Here is a 19,792-nt window from a genome sequence, read left to right as displayed (position 1 = left end):
TTTAGAGTGTACCTTTGCGGAGCCACATAGGTGCTCATTTTTGAGGTGCTCCATCCCTTTCAGGTTTGATTATATGGGGCTGAAGAGTTCTCAGTTCTGTTCATGCTCAGTTTTATACATGATTTATATTGTTGAACCACGTCAGTGCTCTATTCGGTTAGAGGTGTTCAGTTATACGGAGAGCTGCTGGGGAGTCATGTACCCCGTGTAGAGTGTTGTAATTTGAGGGCATTAAGTTGGGTGTCATGTACTCTTTGTAGTGTGTTTTGCCCTGATATGTGTTTGAAAAGTCATTTACCTGTGTGTTTTGTTGAGTCATATATCCCATGCCGTTTGTTCTACCCTGGTGGTGTTCTATTGTTGACTGTGTTGTGCGGTGTGTTGCTTAGTTTAGAATTGCTGCGTCCTGTCTTTGTTATTCTTTGGGGCGCCATTTTTATTTAGTTTTGGTTCCCTGTTTATTGCTTTTCGTGACAGTCTGGCCAACTGGCATGATTTGTGATATTTAGGGTTTTGGTTTGTGATGAGGGATGGTGGTCATGTGAGGTTGAGTTTCTGATTGAATGGTCATTTGTTGTTTTTGCATTGGGCATTGTCAGATTGAGTTGTCATGTGATGTTTTTGCATTGCATTGTTGGATTGTATTGTCATTGTGATGTTTTGTATTGGTTTCGTGTGAAATGCTATTAATTATTCCATGATTTATTTTCTCTTGCTCTATTTTGTTTTCATTGTTTTAAAGGAGGGAGATGTGTTATATTCTGGTCTTCTCCTTACCTGCTGCTCAGCCTGTGTGTGTGATGTCATCAGAATGTTCGTGTGTGCATGGTTTGAATGTGTGGTAATTTTGAGTGAGTGGGGCTGAGCAGCTGGGTGCTGCTCTCGGTGGGGCCTTCTTTACTCTCTAACCTATGACTAATAAATTTACTTAATTACACCAACGGTTACTGGATTTGCTTACCTCCCAAAGAACTTTCTTCAATGTAACAGACTTGCGTTGAAAAACCTGAGTTGTAAAGGCATGCGTAGTAAAAGCATGCGTTGTAACAACGTACATCCCATAAAAAATATAAGAACAATGTGGAGAACAGAAAGAATCAGTAGATAGAGGGGAATGACTATCACATAACATGCAATATGCAACAGCAAATTGGCATTCAGCTAGGAGGACACAAGTACATGCAGTGCATCGAAGTTATTAAGTTCTGGGTTATCTGGAAAATATTCCATGTGACCTTCACTCCAAGATCACTAGTCATAATGAGGTTTCTCCTTCCCTCCTTTCATTCCAGAGTAGTGAGTCTGGGCCATGTGAAGCTGCTGAGAACTGGTTCTTTCAGCTGCTGAGAGACATCCGAGTGTCATCTGCAGACGAGAAAAACTCTGCTAAGGTGAATGGGGGAGAGGGTTATGAAGTTTTCCATCCTGGTATGGCATTGAACGTGACAAATTTGGCTACCAGGGAAAAATGAATATGTAAACTTTCGGTGTAGGCTAAATGCAAAGCGTATAGATAGGGCAATGAAAGGGCATTTAGGTGTGTTGCTTTTTCTGCACTCTATTCCTATTTGGGATTTTTGTAGCTTTATTTACTCCTGTTCAAAGGGCTATGTGTGGCATTCCCATTGGCGGCACCAGAGGTGGCTGCCTATGTGGACAAACTGACAATCTATAGAAATAGCCCTTGTCGAAGGATGCGGTCTATGGTTGATAACAAGGGTGGGCAACATCACTTTTTCCTCACAATATGCAAATTTATGCAGAATCCTAAAATACAATTATGCATTCTTTCAGCAATTTGGCCTTTAGTTTAGGGTCCATGTTAGACTTGGCCGTTTTTGCAGGGTCATCCCTAAACTTTTTGCCTTTCTCCTAGCCTTTTCTCTGACATGGTGTTGGTGGTTTTAGGCCCCTGGGCACTTTGGCACTGCTGCAGTGTAAAGTGTGTGTGCTCTCTGTGTTACATATGGTAAGATTGGTCTAAACCTGTTAGGCCTATTTAATTTACCTGTCAGTCCCTTGTAAAGTGGTATCTCATATACCTAGGGCTTGTGAATGAAATGCTACTGGTGGGCTTGCAGCGCTGATTGCGCCACCCACCAAAGTAGCCTTGCAAACCTATCTCAGGCCTTTGCCATTGGAGTAGTGGGAGGAGTAGTCCCCTGGCCCTGAATAGGATTGTGTCTGCCCTGTACAGTGCTGGCTCCGCCCCCTGTGGTGTGTCTGATCACCGAGCCCCCACCTGACAAAGGGGAAGAGGAGTCGGGTAAATAGAGTGCTCCAATTCCCCCCTGACCCCGTTTTTGCTGGTTCCCCCAAGCGCTGTACTGCAGACAAAGGAAAAATCAATGTAAATATAGGGGCTGTGACCTGATAATGTGTGCTGTTTCTAGACTTGCTCGGGGCTTGCTGCTGCTAGGGGCCCAGGAGGAGCCGCCACAGGGGCTTGCCTCCCGGCTGGAGGGCCCTGTATGCTAGCCTCCCTGGGCCCAGCTATGCCCCCTTGGACCCTGAAGGACTCATTTGCCATGGGAGCGCTTTACTTTTAAATTCCCGGAGAAGAGTAGCATTTCTTTTTTTTGCCTAACTTGGCAGCACTGGGCTGTAATGGCGTTGGGAGGGGATCCCGATGTGTGGATCCCCGCACTTCTTCTGATGTTGGAGGGTGCCCACCCCGCACTATCGTGCTGAACAGGAATCACCGCCACCTGACTTTGGGCGGAGCCTGCTATGTATGGCCGGAAGTAAGGCGGCGGTGTTGCCGGCCCGAGCAGGGCTCCCATGAGCTGTTGGGAGCCCCAGTGCCAAAGAAGAAGCTGAAGGCAGGCGGGACTCTCATGAGCAGAGAGAGCCCTGGTGTTACTGCGCCCACCAAAGAGACCCAACAGAGCCCGGGGGAGCGAAGAGAGGCAAGCTTCCCCAGAGAGCCCGGTAAGGGGGGGATTCGTGTTGCACCTTGTTGGTGCCTGAGCGGTCCCGCAGGATATCGGTCTGCTCCAACGTTGGGGGCAATTTTAGTGAGAGAGCCCCAGAGAGGGGCCCCAGAGCACTGCTGCCCATTTGCTTCACAGCTGCACTGCACCAAGCACGGCCAGCTGCAAAGTTTTGCCATATTTGTTTCTAGGGCACCAGTGGGGGCCCAAAGGGCACAGTGGTGCCCGTGCCTCTTTGTTTTTCCCCAGCTGCGCCGCACCAGAGCGGGCAGTTGCAACGATTGGCATATTTGTTTAGTTAGCCCCAGTGGGGGTCAAGAGGCACAGTGGTGCCCGTGTTTTCACTGCTGGTCCCAGCTGCCCTGCAAGAGTTTAGGGGCACACTGTTTGCAGGACCCCAGTGGGGGTCCAGAGGGCACAGAGGTGCCAGTGCCTCCTTTTTCAATTTGTGCCCACAGTGATCTTCATAGCTGTACAGCAATTAGTGGCAGCTGTAACGTTTAACCCAGCGCAATTGCGCACTTTTGGATTCTGCTGCATTGGCAACACGCCCTGACATTTGGGTATAGGGCATTTGAGCCCTCTGAGAAGGCTAATTGGCCAGGGGGTCAGTGTGAGGTTGGTAGTGTGCCAGGCCCTAATGTGATTTATGTGGTGCCCAGGAAATGTGATTTATGCACCCTGATTTATGCCTCTAATGTGATTTATGCTCATGAGGTTAGTGCCTAATGTGATTATGTTTAGGAGGTTATTCCCTAATCTGAGGTTTGGTATATGAGGTTATTGCCTAATGTGATTTCTGCTTATGAGGTTTATTGCATAATATATTAATGGTTATGAAGTTATGGCATAATGTGTTTATGCTGGTGAGGTTTATTGCATAATGTGTTTATGCTTACGAGGTTGGCGCATAATGAGTTTTACGTCAAATATGATGCTGATTGCATAATAGGATTTATGTTGCAGGATAATGCTGAGTACAGTGCTTTACCAGTAATTACTGGTTGTGTTCTACATTTACTATTTGTGCTTGTGATGGTTCTGACAATTGGCCCAATTGGCCCTGTCATGTGTATATAACCCCCTGTAAATATTGCCTAATGCCAGTTGGCACAGTGTAAATTGTGTGATTACCATTCTAATGTGTTTTGGATAATACAAAGGCTATTTTTATATATAACCTGGTGTGGAGTTATTTTTGTGGTGTGCCTAGTTGGTTGCTGCTGTGTGTGCGTTGGCAAACGCTTTACATATTGCCTCTGGGATAAGCCTGACTGCTCGTGTCAAGCTCCTGATGCGGAAAGCCGGGAGTTAGGACCTTTGCAAGCTGCACTTTTAAAATTTACTGTATTTGGTATATTGTATAATTTTTAGCAACCTACCTAACTTGACAGCACGAATCCTTTGCTCCGCCGACTAGGTGCAGAGTTTTCCACCCGCTCACAGAGGCTGCCGGCTCACTCCACGCCCACCTCGCAGGCGGTACATTGGGGGAGCGCTCTAGTCCTCTGACGCGCTCTGCGTCACTATAAAGGAATCTGATTTGGCGCTCGTGCCCCACTCAGGTTACTCCTGAGGTGGAAAGCCAGGAGTTAGGACCTTTGCACGCTGCACTTTTAAAATTGATTGTATTTGGTATATTGTATAATTTTTAGCAACCTACCTAACTTGACAGCATGAATCCTTTGCTCCGCCGACTAGGTGCGGAGTTCTCCACCCGCTCACAGAGGCTGCCGGCTCACTCCACGCCCACCTCGCAGGCGGTACGTTGGGGGAGCGCTCTAGTCCTCTGACGCGCTCTGCGTCACTATAAAGGAAGCTGATTTGGCGCTCGCGCCCCACTCAGGTTACTCCTGAGGCGGAAAGCCGGGAGTTAGGACCTTTGCACGCTGCACTTTTAAAATTTATTGTATTTGGTATATTGTAGAATTTTTAGCAACCTACCTAACTTGACAGCATGAATCCTTTGCTCCGCCGACTAGGCGCGGAGTTCTCCACCCGCTCACAGAGGCTGCCGGCTCACACCACGCCCACCTCGCAGGCGGTAAGTTGGGGGTGCGGTCTAGTCCTCTGATGCGCTCTGCGTCACCATAAAGGAAGACGGCAATGCCTCCGTGCAGCGGACGAGGGCAGCGGGTAGCTGTAGATGCTGCACCTTCCAGGGAAACCAACTTATTAGCCATGATCCGCTAACACATTAATTTAAGATCTCTCCTTCGGCGGGTTTAACCTACATTCTTTGTAATGTACGTTCCTTAGCCGGACACCCTTTCGAAATATGGGATCTGATCAACTCACACTCCCCCGAGATCTGCTTCCTTACCGAAACTTGGCTGACCCCCACCAACCACCCCTTATTAATATAGCTATTCCAGATAATTACAAACTCATTCATCTGGATAGGGTGGGGAAAATTGGCTGGGGAATAGCCATTGCGTTTAAAGAGCATATTAATTTCTCCTGGATCAATTCGTTAATAGACGAAAATATGGAATTGGGCATTTTTAAAGTAACTTTCTCACCATCTGAAAGTTGGACAGGAGCTTAAGTATACCGGCCTCCTGGCCCGAAAGTAGACTTTGCAGACAGACTAGTAGATCAGATAGCTACTCACGCCCTTGCAGCCAGCAAGTTTTTACTGCTGGGCGATTTTAATTTCCACGGGAAACTGCACTCATTACCTGAGGTGAATAAGCTCCTTACGGACATGGAGCAGTTGGGTCTCTTCCAAAGAGTGCAAGGACCCACTCATAATGGGGGTCATACACTTGACTTAATATTCACCAATATTGATTCGCTCACATATGACTCTCCCTGGCCTCTTACCTGGACGGATCATTCTATGATCAAGTTCATGTTGCCACCCAGCTTGCAGATACATAGCGGGAAGCCTGCCGGTAGATGTCAAATCATGCAGCGGCCATGGAACAAGCTAACCCCTCAGGCTTTTGAGGAAGTGTTTTCGATAGGATTTAAGGAAGGGCTGGTGTAAGTGCTAGATGTAATTATTCCAACTAATACAAAATCCCAACTTACCTTAAATCGACGCTCAGCCCAATGGTACACCGCCGAACTAAGGCAAAAGATTGGAAAGACACTGGCGGCGGAATAAATCTTCGCAGTCGAAACTGCTTTTTAAATCTGCTCTGACAGCCTACCATCGCAATCTAAAGGCAGCCAGATGTCTGTATATTGTGAAACAAATTGAGAACTCTAATAGCTCATCAAAGGCATTATTCGACATTGTTAAAGACTTTGTGGCCCCTACTGCATGCAAGCAATCACCTATGGAGTCCCAAGATCTATGTGACTCATTGGCTAGGTTTTTCCAGGAGAAAATTGATAAAATCTATTCCAACTTTTTATCACCCGACCTGGAAAGTCTACCCACCACTTCCAACACAGGTGGCTATATTATACGGTTAAATTGTTCTCTTGAATGCTTTATGCCGGTCTCATTGGTAGAGACCCAACAAGCCTTAGAGATCGCTAAATCCGGTTCCCCTGCGGTTCCCTGCCCCCCAAAGGTCATGTCACTCTTGTCCCACATTTTGGCTCCTACTATTCAAAAGATCTTCAACCTTTCGATTTTGGAGGGGTTAATCCCAGCTCCCTGGAAGCACGCATTTGTTCGTCCAATTCTAAAAAAGCCTTCGACCAATCCACTAGATTTAGTCAACTATCGCCCCATATCTTTGCTTCCTCTCCTAGGCAAAATGCTTGAAAGCATTATTAACAAGCAACTGAACAGCTATCTTGAGTCGAATTGTATTTTAGACCCCTCACAATCTGGATTTTGTCGGGGTTTCAGTACGGAAACGGCTCTCTTAGCGGTGACCGACTCCCTGAGGACGACTGTGGATGCCGGAGGATCAGCAATTCTGATTCTTCTTGACCTCTCCGCGGCCTTTGATCCCATCTCACATGCCAGGCTCGCGGAGAGGTTAGGATCCTTCGGTGTTCATGGATTGGCCCTCAAATGGCTGCAGAACTTCCTGACGGACAGATCTCAAACGGTCATCATGGGTCCTTATCAGTCTGAGAAAATACCACTAGACAAGGGCGTCCCCCAGGGCTCCTGCCTTAGCCCTACCCTTTTTAACATCTATATGGCACCTTTGGCTAAGGTGGTGGAGGCCCTGGGTTTCGAAACTATTTCATATGCCGATGACACTCAGCTGCTGTTCAACATCGGCCCAAACCTGGAGGCAGACAGACTCTGTTTTGCCACAGGAATTCTTGAAATCTCAAACTGAATGACCAACAACTGTCTTCAGTTGAATCCTGGTAAGGCAGAAGTCATGCTTCTAGGGAAGGCCGCAGCAGCTTGGTCCTAGGACTGGTGGCCTACGCAGTTGGGCCCCCCTCCAACGCCAAAACAGTGTGTCAATAATCTCGGCATTAAGATAAATCAATCTCTCTCAATGCTGGACCATGTAACCGCGGTCTCGGGGGCCTGCTATTATAGGCTTAGATTACTGTGGAAAATCTTCCTTTTCATTCCTATGGAGCACCGCAGAACGCTGACCCAAGCGATGGTTATTAGCCGTTTGGATTACGGGAATGCCCTACTGGCAGAAGTTGGAGTAACTTCTTTAAATAAACTGCAGGTAATCCAAAATACGGCGGCCAGGCTGGTCCTGAACATGCCGGCGGGCTCCCCATCGCTGCCTTTGTTGAGAAACCTTCATTGGCTACCCATAAAACAACGATCCTTTTTTATAATTTGTTGTTTGACATTCAACGCTCTTCAGAGTCAGGGCCCAATGTACTTCCAAAATAAGCTGAAAAAACATGTCCCGAGCCGTCCATTGAGGTCTAGCTCGAGGCAGTTACTACAGGTACCCTGCATTAGACTCCATAGGTCAGGGGGTATGGCTTTTTCCTACCTCGCCCCCAAATATTGGAACAGCCTCCCAATATCTTTGCGAGAGATCCCTTCTTACCGTGTTTACTGGAAACATCTAAAGGCATTCCTGTATTAAGGCTCCCTCCCTCCTAGTTGTCCCTTCCCGGATGTTATTCTGAGTAAAGCGCCGAGATGCCCCACAGTGATTCGAGCGCTATACAAAAAAGCCTAACATAACATAACATAACAAGCTACCAAGGGGGTGAGCAGGGGTTATCTTCAGTGTGTAACTCCCTTGCCCTGACTAAAGTGGTGGTTTCTGCCTGGCTTAGGCGCAAGTCCTAGCCAACCAGAAATCCAATTTCTAACAGTCCACAAGATCTGAATAAGCTTGGATGAAATTTGAAATACCTTGGTGAAATTCCTGTAATTTCACGTCACACTTATGCAAAATTCCCAAAATAATGTCATCATGCCATGTTGCGTAATTATGCTGCCATTCAGGGCAAAACTATAGCACAACAGAGCAGAAATAAAACAAACATGAAAAGTATTCAAATATACATGGTGGATATAACACCTTGTCCTAACAATGCGTACCAGACCGCTTGGAAATATCAGTTGTGGATATAACACCTTGTCCTGACAACAAGCAACAACTCAATACTCACATGTAACACGTATGACCCAGAAAATCTGCTTCCAGAAAAAACTCAATGCACACAAGTAACATTTATGATCTAGCCTATCTACATTAAGAAAGCAACCCAATGCTCACCTGTAACATGTATGGCCATGCCTATCAGCTTCCAAATAAAAAACTCAATACTCACCTGTAACATGTATGACCAAGCCTATCTGCTTCCACAAAACAAGTCAATACTCACATGTAACATGTATGACCCTGCCTATCTTTTTTTCCAGAAAAAAACTCAATGCTCATCTGTAACATGTATGATCCAGCCTATCTGCAATCAGAATCAACCCAGTGCTCACCTATGCCATGTATGATCCAGATTACATGCGTTCAGAAAATAAATAAATACTCACCTGATACATACATGACCCAGCCTACTTGCTTTCAGAAAACACCTCAATGCTCACAAGTTACATACATGAGCCAGCCTACCTACTTCCAGAAAACAACGCAATGCTCACTTGCTACATACATGATCTAGCCTACCTGCTTTCGGAAAACAACTCAATACTCACCGGTAACATGTATGACCAAGCCTATCTTCTTCCAAATAACAACTCAATACTCACATGTAACATGTATGACCCAGCCTATCTGCTTAAAAAAATTCAATACTCGCATGTAACATGTATGACCCAGCCTATCTGCTTAAAAAAACTCAATACTCGCATGTAACATGTATGACCCAGCCTATCTGCTTAAAAAAACTCAATACTCACATATAACATGTATGACCCAGTCTATCTACTTAAAAAAAACTCAATACCCACATGTAACATGTATGACCCAGCCTATCTGCTTTCACAAAACAATTCAATACTCACCTGATACAGTGTACACTTGATACATGCATGTTCCAGCCATACCACCTTTTAGAAAACAACCCATAACTTGGGGTGGGTTAACGCCCGTTAGTCTGTGTGTGTGTGTGTGTGTGTGTGTGGGTGGGGGGGGGGGGGGTCAGTTCCAGGTGCCACGCCTCTGCACAGCGCGCAATTATTGTAAAATAAGAGTTGTACCGTGTCGGGCCTTCCAGCTTTGCCATTCTGCTTCCAGGAATTCAGCAGCCAAAGCACAGGAGAGCAGTGAAGCCAGCAGCACTACAAGCCTCTGTGTGTGCATCCTGTGAAACACAAGAGAGCGAAACACAAATAAAGTCTCCTGTGCAGCATAGTGCTTCGCTAATGAACTAAGTAACATGACAATGAATGTAAAAAAAAATTCAATGTTAAATGTGTCTTTTGCGCCCCACGTGCTTGCTCCCGATTTAGGCTCAGAAAGAACTCAACAGTGCTGTGCTTTGGAGGAAAGAACGCCTTTACTGGAGAAAACAAAGATGACGTGCAGTTGTTAAAAGTGGCATAAGATTGTCATGATGAGAAGTGCTTGTTTCAGCAATTCTAGGCTGTGTCATGCCTGCCCCAAATTCCTCTTCCCGTTTCACTGATCTTACCCCTGGTTAATCAGCATTCGCTTCACTTTGCTTTTCTTTTCTTTTGTATTCTGACGTCATTGCTCGGGATAGTGTATGTTTGAATCAACAGAATTAAACACACAAAAGTTGATGGGAGTAATCCTTGCAATTAGTCTAACTACTGGCAATAGCTTGAGGTTCCATCCCAACCCATTGCTCTTTCGCCCACTGCGACACCTCAGTTCGGACCCAGCCATATGCAGATCAGTCTTGACCCTGCTCCAATGGGAAGAGTCCAGCCTGAGCTGCCAGGCCATGTGATCCTGAATATGATAGGGTGAAGGTGGCCTGAGTAACTGACTAGAGCTAATTCGAGCATTGCCGCCATCACCTTCAGTTCTCCAATCTGAGCAGAAAGCACGTCAGTGGACGTGTCTGATATGAGTTAATTTACATTATGCATCTGGGCAGATCTGACAAAGAGTGATTACATTAATGTTTCCAAACAGCGCAAACCACTAGCAATTGCTCAGGGTATCATTCCAATCCATCATTTTTCATCGACTGTGCCATTCTAGAGGAAGATGTGTGACCAATACTGGGCTGGATTGCTCCCCGGATGAATTGCCAGTGATCTAGACTGTTTGCAAGCTTTCTCCTACAACATTTTGTGTCTTTGCATTTAAAGGCTTAAAGAAAGGAAACGTGAATAATACAAAGAAAACTGTTAAGTAATAGAATGGAGGCAATGGATACGTAATAGAGAAAATTAAACAGAAAGTAAGCGAAGAGAAAAAAGAAAGGAAAAAACGACATATTCAAGGAAATGACGACAAAAGGACAGCGCAACAAAGAAAGTTATTGTGCACAGAAATATAATGTAGCCGCCTGACGTGGATAATGCTGTACATACCTTTCTCTGTAGGAAGCCCAGTCTCCTGCGTGCCTTCTTTGCAGACTTCAATGTACATTTGCAACTGAGAGCGCCTTATAAGGCCCCGCCAAGCAGATCCTACTTACTGGATTGGCTGGTGGCTTTCTGTGTTATCAGAGACATCACAGAGCGTTGGTTATCAGGCCTGACAAGGCAGCCCAGATTGCATCTTTTTCACGATCGGAAAGTGCTTTCAGGGCCAAAATCAGTTGCTTGTTTCCCTTTAAACAGCCAGAGATTGTAAAGTGAGTAGACATTGCTTGCACAGTGGAGCTCGTGGATTGTGTTGCATTGCATTTTCTTGTACAGCATTGCCTTGCTTTGTTTTGTAATGCACTGCACTGTATTGTATTGCATTGCATTGCATTAAATTAAATTACATTGCATTGTATTGGATTGATTTATATTGCATTGCATTGTATCTCATCTTATTGCATTGTATCGTATTTTTTGTATTGCATTGCTTTGCATGGTATTGTCCTGTTTTTTATTGTATTGATTTGCATTGTATTTTATACTGCAATGCATTGTATATTATTATATTGTATTGCATTGCATTGTATTGCAGTGTATTGCATTACATTGTATTTGCATTGTATTGCATTAAATGGTATTGCATTCTATTGCTTTACATGGCATTGCATTGTATTGCTTTACCTGGTATTACATGGTATTGTATTCTATTGCTTTACATGGCATTGCATTGTATTTCTTTACCTGGTATTGCATTACATTGTATTGCATTACATGGTATTGCATTGTATTGCATTGCATTGTATTCCATTGTATTGTATTGCATTGCATTGTATTGCATTAAATTGTTTTGCATTGTATTGCATTACATGGTATTGCATTGTATTGCATTGCATTGTATTGCATTGCATTGTGTTCCATTGTATTGTGTTGCATTACATTGTTTTGCATTACATGGTATTGGATGTATGACATTACAACGCATGCTTTTACATCGCATGCTTTTACAACGCGGTTTTTACCACGCATACCATTACAACGCATAATGCTTTTAGGCGCTGGATAGTGAATTGTTTAATTTACTATTCCAACTCCAGTCCCCGTGGATAGTAGGGTAGGTGTTGGACAGTAACTTAAACTTATTCCCTATCCGAGAGCGCCCCCCAGCGCAATGCATTGTAATGGTTTGCGCTGTAAAAGTTGGGTCGTAAAGGCACTGCATGCTAAAAGTTGCGTTTTAAAGGATGTTTCCCCATGGGGATTGCATCGTATTGCATTGCATTGCGTTCCATTGTATTGTATTGCATTGCATTGTATTGCACTACATTGTGTTCCATTGTATTGTGTTGCATTGCATTGTATTGCATGACATGGTATTGCATTGTATTGCATTACATCGTATTCCATTGTATTATATTGTATTGCGATTTGTAACCAAGGAGGAGCCCTAGGCATATGGAAACATCAATGAGCCATCTGAATGGGAGATATGTTATGCAGTGTACAACAGTGCACCAGGACTGGGAATGGGAGGAGTATCAAGTGTAAATTCCAGTTGAATAGTTACAAATGGATCCTACAGGAATCTCATTCTTTGTTATTTACCGGTTACTAATTACAAAGGGATTCTTTCTCCCTCTCCCATGGGCTCTCATCTACAGTTTAGCAACTGAATAGGTGATTAAAGTGAGGTCTCAGCTGGCAGATGTGTGTTAACAGGCTCGTCAATGGTCTGAGGTCTTCAGCCATGTCTTGATAGCAGGAGCACAAATGGGCCCACACCAGGATCACCAATGGGAGGGGGAAGATGGGGAAAGGGTGGGAGGGTGTAGATCAGGAGGGGTGATAACTCTAATTTTGCCCGGGGCGCTGTCTGAGAAAAGCCTGGCTTTGAGTATCCCCTAAATTGGGATCCATGAAAAATTATGTTTGTGTAATAGAAATTATGCACAGATCTGTACATTGGAACTTCTAAAGAGTTCCGTTTTCCACTTAGCTCTTCAATAGGTGGATGGGGTGATTCTAAACCCTTTGGCCCATGACAGTGAAGATGTCTGCTTCGCAGTGATTTGCCCAGGCTCACACAGTTGAGTCAGGCTGGGTGACTAGAGCTAGAAATCTGTGGATGAAAAGGAAATAATTAATAACCTGTGCATGACAAGGTCTTCTCCTGATTAATGTCAGCACCTGTGTACAATGAGGGGTTCAATGTTATCGTCCATTTGTGGATCACTGATAGAGACTCAGTTGGCGCTCGCTGTAAACTTAAGAGTGAACGCAGGTTAGATGTTACTTTGGGTTGAAACTGAACTCCAGTGGATGCATCCACCTGCTGCCTCTCTACTATGGTATTTTCGGGTTGTCAGCTTCCTTTTCTCCCCAAGCTGGCCTGATTAGATTCAAAGCAGTTCCCTGCATTTGGATGGTGGAAGTGCTCTGGGTGGTGGGTGGTGGTTCCATGCTTTATGAGCGATGTGAGACGACCCTGCCTCCAGATCTGATTCTGTGTATTCATGGGATGTGTACCGATAGGAGTCCCACAGAGCTGAGATGTCTAGGGATTGGTGGGAAGAGATGCTGTTGTTCAGATAGGTGGGAACCATGTCATGTAGGGCATTAAATGAGTTTGAACTGTGGACCTTTGTGTATGAGGTGCCAGTGAAGCTCCCTGAGGTGTGGTTTTATGTTCGGTCTCTGTAGGAGGTCAGGGGGAGCTTGTTTGCAGAGTTCTGGGTGGTTTGTAGTCTTCTGGCGAGTTCCTTGGTCTTTCTGGCTTAGAGGATGTTCTCGTAATCAAGCTTGCCAGTGAGAAGGGTGTGGGTGATGTTTTTTCTGGCGCTGTTTGGTAGCCATTTGAAAACTTTCCTTTGAATCTTCAGGGTGTGGAAGCAGATTGCTGTGACAGCGTTGAATTATGAGGTCATTTGAACATTGCTGTTGATTATCCTGAGGTTCCTTACATGGGTGCTAGAGGTGCATCTGGGTCCAGGGTGAGCCAGCAACCAAGGGTAGTCCCATGGCAAGGTGTTCATGGTGAAAATCATTACCTCTATCTGATGAGGGAAACAGTCGGAACACCACGGTCTGAACCACACTTGTTCCGACTACGCCTAAATGAATCACGCATATGCCATAAACACGCATATGTTTGGTTAATGCACTGCATAGTGTAGCTGCTGGAAGATGGAAGTAGGAAGATGCTGCTGCGAGGTAAGTGGGGCTCAAAGGGTAGTTTTTACGGCTGGGGGTCAGGGTGGGTTTTAGGTCAGTGGAAGGGGTTGGGATAGTTTAAGGGACAGCGTGGGGGGTCAGGGTAGTGTACATAAACGGCAGGGTGTTAGGCCTTAGGGCAGTGGGAGGGAAATGGGTTGCTGGGGTAGTTTTTTGGGTGATGGGTTGGGTTATGTTTTTTGGCAGTGGAAGGGGTTGGGGTAGTTTAAGGGACAGCACAGGAAGGCGGGTGGTCGGGGTGATGTATGTAAAGGGGCAGGGATTTAGGCCTTTTTGGTACTATTTTCACCTAAACCTTTAAAATGTAATATCTCGGATTCCTACTACTTGAAATGTAGTCAAACTTAAGGCAGACTTAAGACAGACTTAAGACAAACTTAAGACAGACTTAAGACTGACAAGACAAACTTAAGACAAAATCCTAACTTCTGTGAATACCAAAAGTAGTAAGTTCATTCTGTGAATACCAAAAGTAGTAAGTGCATTCTGTGAATACCAAATAGTAGTAAGTTTAGGATTGAGTCTTAAGTTCATTCTGTGAATCGGGCCCTTTGGCCTTATTTTACTTATTAAGGGAAGTTCTATTGTTCTAACTTGGTGTGAAATTTGTTTTGTGTGGTGTTTCCACTTTATTATTGTTTGAAGTGATGCACAAATACTTTACACATTGGTTCGAAGTCAAGTCTGACTGCTCTGTGCCAAGCTACCAGACTGTTGAGCACATGTTAATTTGGTCTTTACTTGTGCCTTAGCCTGACAATGATTTCAGTTGCTGCTTGACCAGAGTTCACACCACAGTCCACCAACAAACCAATTTCTAACATCCCATTTATGGATTAGAGGGTAGTCAATAGTCTTTTCCTCGCTCCTTCAGAGTGATTTGTGCGGTCCACACACACAGGGGAGCCTTGAGAAAATATAGTCCATGCCACCACATAGGCCAAGTGCAGGTCACGTCTCGATCTCCATGCATGCCCAGCTGCCCAGCTTAGTCCTGTCTCTAGGCGACTGGCTATCAAGTGGACACCAGCCATGGTTGACCATCAATTATTTAAATATTCTACAGAGCACTGCGTTTCATGGTCATGAAGGGCTTGGAACTTGAACAAAGTGAGTGGTTTGGTTCTGATATTTATAGACTACTTCTAGACATGGGATGGCTCCACTGTCTCAAACTTCAGAATAGGTTTGGGATGTTTCTCTGTTCAAGTGTTGGTCTGATGCTGCTCTCCAGATGCAGCCTTTGTGAAGAGTCATGCCTCTAATAGCAGGCACCACCGGAGTTGCCTCCAGACATGAACACTCACAACACAGGCACAATGAGTGTGAGGTTTCTCTACAGTGGCAACTCCTCCGCTAAGGCGGAAGAGTGTCGTTCCAATGCTCCAACTGCAAGTTGAATGCCAAAAATAAATGTTAATAACGTTTGTTATTATCATTTTGCTTTTTGCATTCAGCTTGCAGCTGAAGCCAGGTGGGCGATGGGCTTCCTGCTGGACAGGGGGAGGAGTGGTGGGAGCACCAAAAGTGCGCATTATGCTTTGGCCGGCTGTCTTGGACTGGCCAAAGCATCATGCACACTGGGATTGGTCAGGGGATTCTGGGAGGCTGTGTGCTTCCTGCCGAGTGCAGACAGGAGGATGGAGGAAGAAGAGAAGGCGGCCGGCAGTCAGCAGTGAAAGGGTAAGTGCTCTTTTATTATTTTGTTATTTCCATCCCCGTCCCTCCGTCCACCCTTCTCCCCGGCCCACCACCCGCTTCTGTTTCTCTAGCTGAATGTCAACAGCTTCTATCGAGTGGTAATCAGGATTAGACAAAAGGACAGTCCCTACCTAGAAACTTTCTTACCTAGCAAAACAAAAACTACAGTCCTATCTCTGGCCCTACCAGCAACAAAATGGCAGTGCTGAGCTAGTTAGCAGACCCTAGCCAACAGAAGACCTCGTAGAATTTCTAAAGATAAAAGTGCTTCAATCTCAGTCAAGGAGACAAAAGGAGATTTTGTGCTGGCAGAATGGGCTACCCTGCAAGGATGGCTGGGAAGGAACTATTCTCTGCCCCCACTTATATTTCAAAGGACTTGCCTCCAGCACACACATAGTTTTCTGTCACCGCAGACCTCTTGGAGCCTTGGCAGTGGAAGGGAAGAACTTTCTTAAACTCGATGTGGGGGTAGTACAGGAAATCCCCCACTTCAAAGGTTGGCACTAGGAATGAATATTGGTTCCTCAAAACACTTCTTCAGTACACCCTTGGACCTGTGAACATTGCAGTAGAAAGTCTGCCTTGTACCCCAGAGGTCTGTCCTGCTGCTTGTGGCATGACTTAACCCCCAGTGGGCTGCCCTACTGCTTAAGGCCTGTCCTGTTCTCTGAGAAGGAAGGCTGCACCTGCTCCCTTCATTACAGGCTACCGATGTGACTACAAGGGTCAGTTGGCTGACTTCCTATCTGAGCTACAGGAACACACCACGCTCCCAAAGCATTGCTGGAGCTGCCCCGCTACCCTGCTCTACTGGATCTGCCTGAGCCCTGCTGGCTTCTAATGGAGTGTGTTCCCAATCCCCAAAATGTGCCTACCTAGGTCCTGGACCCTGGGCTGGCATCATAGAGAACTCCTCCTTGCCTAACTGAATGTTCCATCAATTCCAGTATGAAGCATCCTTGTCACACAGCTGAAAGCTTCATCTGAACCAACACCGAGCAACATAAATCCCTGTCAAGACTTGATGAACAAGATAAGCCTCATTGAAACCAACAGCAAGCATTCCAAAGGCTCACAAAATAATGGCATACAGACCTCCCACTATGAAAATAAGGTACCCCTCCAAGTGGAGTAAACTTGGTCCTATTCTTGGCATACTCTCCATCATGGTCAGCTTGAACTTGTGATTTGCTCAGGTTGTCCAGGTCCTGCTCACCCAGATAATCTCAGTTGGCTCTTTGCACCTTTTGGCACTATTGTTATTTAAACCTTTAAAATTCAATATCTCCAGTTCTACTGAATTACTGTCATTCTTGTATAATTGTATTTGTCCTGGATCTTTCTTGTGTTGTATTTTCACTTGTTTACTGTTTGTGTGCTGCATAAATACTTTACACTTTGCCTCTAAGGAAAGCCTGACTGCTATCAAGGGGTTAATCATAGGTTTTTATTTCATACAAACTCAACCCGATGTTATTGGAGCACTCCACTTTACACAGGGACATATTTAGGTCGAGCCTTCGAGACCTCTTGTATATACCTTAGTATATACTTATATGTGTATGTACTTTGTGGGCTCTGGAGATCCGCCCTAGGACTTGGCTGCTTCCGCTGAGGGACTTTTTTTCTGTTCAACTGTCTCAATTTAACTGTCTTGATAGAAATTGATCACTTGAGGTCAATAAAATACCAGAATTGCTTTCTGCTGAGGGACTTTTTTTTGTATGTTTCTGGCAACAGCCTCTATTTAACTTTCTTGATAGAATACGACCAGCAGTGGTCAGCAAAATACCAGAATCATTTTAGCATTTTCTAGATTCCAGTCCATAGACAATATTTTTTTCAAATCTTATATTTTCAGGGATATGACCACCGAAGGCCCTGATATATATTAAAAACAGAGCTTTCGACTATACAATTTCCAGCTGAAAGTCAATATTTCTCTCCATGTATTCCCATAACTGGTGTGCCGTGCATCCATGTGTTCCCATACCTGGAGTGTCACGCAGTTTGGTGCTTACTTTCCCTCCATGTTAAAGAACAGTAGATGCTTCAGCACCCAGGCTAACGTGCTGCATAGCTAAATACATATAAGGTCCCAAAGGCGAGACCGATTGCATTGCAAATGCTGGTCAATTTTTGTAGGCATGAGGAGATTATGTGATTTACCCAGAATCACAGGATGTTGAGCCAATGCCAAAACATGAATCTGGTTCCCCAGATCTAAAGTCGGCACCTCTAGCCATTATATCACATCCTCTCCCCGCTGAGTTTCTTTATTATATTTAATAAGTGCGAACATTTGAGTGGGAGCAGGTAGGAAAGACATGTTTAGTGTCTGCGGAATTGTAATCCTCTTTAACCCCTCCCATGCGCCCGCGATTTTGCGGAAGTGCAGCACTTCCGCAAAACGGGCGGAGCCGCGTTGCCGTCGGACCATGGCCGATGGCAGCATGAAAGGGGTTAATGGTAAAGTCAGATTTCAAGTCACTATTTTGAAAATGTAGATTTTAGAAAGTTGGCATTTTCCTGCCCTAACTCTTTGGAGCAAGCAGCCTGTTCCTGAGTCACATGAATAGGTGTGACTGTCAGTTTGACTTTGTATATTTGTCGCAGATAGCCACAAAATAGAGGGATTATGTGTCCCTAGATGGTCCATCTCTGGCAGGATCGGGGGCAGGGCTGAGAACAGACCCACTTGCAAATCAATAGACTGTGCTCTGAAAACTCATAAAGGATTTCACACTAGTCTATTGTACCTGTAGCCAGACTGGAGCCAGACAGGGAGGCAGGAAATCCCAACATTTCTGAAAGGCAGGCTTCTAGAAACTTCTCCTACTTCAAAAAAGGCACCAGCTAAAAAAGGGGACCCTCAGACTTACTCTTCAGTTCACTTTCAAAACTTGCAGAAGAACTCTCAGAGGCCTGCCTGCTGCTATGATCTGCTGCGCACTTCAGAAAACTGCTTTGCTGCACAAAGAAAGTCTGCTATGCTGTTCAAAGCCTGCCCCACACGCTTGGGGTATGTCTTGCAGCGTGAGCCCTGAACTTCACCGTGGATCCTGGACTTCCAGAGTAATTCCAACTGCTAATTGTCTGGCCTTCTGATCAGAGCCTCAGGTGCTGAAAAGGTTTCAACCATCATGAACCCACACCTGGACCCAGCCTGAGTGAGTTCTGACCCTCCAAGTGGTGCCTTTCCAGTACTGAACCCTTATAAGTAGTGTGAAAGTTGTTCAGATAACTCAAATCCAAGATTTAGAAAATGTTTGGCCAAAAACTGCTCTGAGAACCAAGAGAATACCAGGCTCAACCTGCTTGTCAATCCACCAAAGGTGCATCACAGTAGGCCTGACTTCATGGCAGGTGCTGCAACGTTCTTCTCAAAAGCAGCAAATCCTGTTCAGAGGCCCCTTGGAGAAGGGTTATCCAACTTCATGAAGCCCTCGCGGGTTAGAGCCTGCAGCTTCATCCCTCTGGAGATCTTCAGCTTCCAAAAATTAGACTGTCCACGAATTAAGGATTCTTCACTGGGCATTCTGCCAGGGGATACCCAACAATGATGCCTCCTCCTTGGACCTCGCCAGCTGCCTTGCCACACTGAAAATTCCTTTTCAAATAATTTTCTATGAAAATTCTTATATGTCCTAAAATAAGCTGAGATTGAAACTGTTAGAAATTGGGTTCCTGGCAGCCAGATGTACGCACCTTGTCCAGGGAAGAACCACATATCTAGTCAGGGTTAGTCAGATATACACCCTAAATTAACCTGTGCTCAAACCCTGGTAGCTTGGAACAGAGCAATTATAATCCCCAGCACACGTGTACAATCAACAATAGAACAGATAACAGCAGTAGCTATTGTTAGTCACAAGCAAATATAAACAGAATGCAAAGTAGTTGTTTCTTCGTTCTTTTATTCCATTTAATTGGATTCTTCATAAACAGATCTTTAGCCAACACGTGTTTCGTCGCCTCAGTTATTATGTGCATGTGACTTTTTCAAGGCTTCACTGTCTTCAGTTCGAAATATTTCAAGTGTGGTGATAATTCCAAC

General features: G+C 45.1%; 1 protein-coding gene across 1 annotated transcript in view; it reads right to left on the bottom strand.

Moving 5' to 3' along the window:
• The window catches only part of LOC144805706 (cathepsin K-like), a 57,215-nt gene extending 46,305 nt beyond the window's left edge, over nucleotides 1–10,910 (bottom strand). Inside the window, exons 1-2 of the mRNA XM_078672210.1 lie at nucleotides 10,807–10,910; nucleotides 9,499–9,602 (exon numbers count right to left, since the gene is read on the bottom strand). Coding sequence (XP_078528336.1) covers nucleotides 9,499–9,601 — 103 coding nt within the window. The 5' untranslated portion in view covers nucleotide 9,602; nucleotides 10,807–10,910. The remainder of the gene's footprint in view (nucleotides 1–9,498; nucleotides 9,603–10,806) is intronic.
• Between the last annotated feature and the right edge of the window lie 8,882 nt (nucleotides 10,911–19,792).

Source organism: Lissotriton helveticus, chromosome 1_2, assembly GCF_964261635.1.
Source record: "Lissotriton helveticus chromosome 1_2, aLisHel1.1, whole genome shotgun sequence".
NCBI classification, from domain to species: domain Eukaryota; kingdom Metazoa; phylum Chordata; class Amphibia; order Caudata; family Salamandridae; genus Lissotriton; species Lissotriton helveticus.
This window is presented reverse-complemented; position numbering and strand designations above follow the sequence as displayed.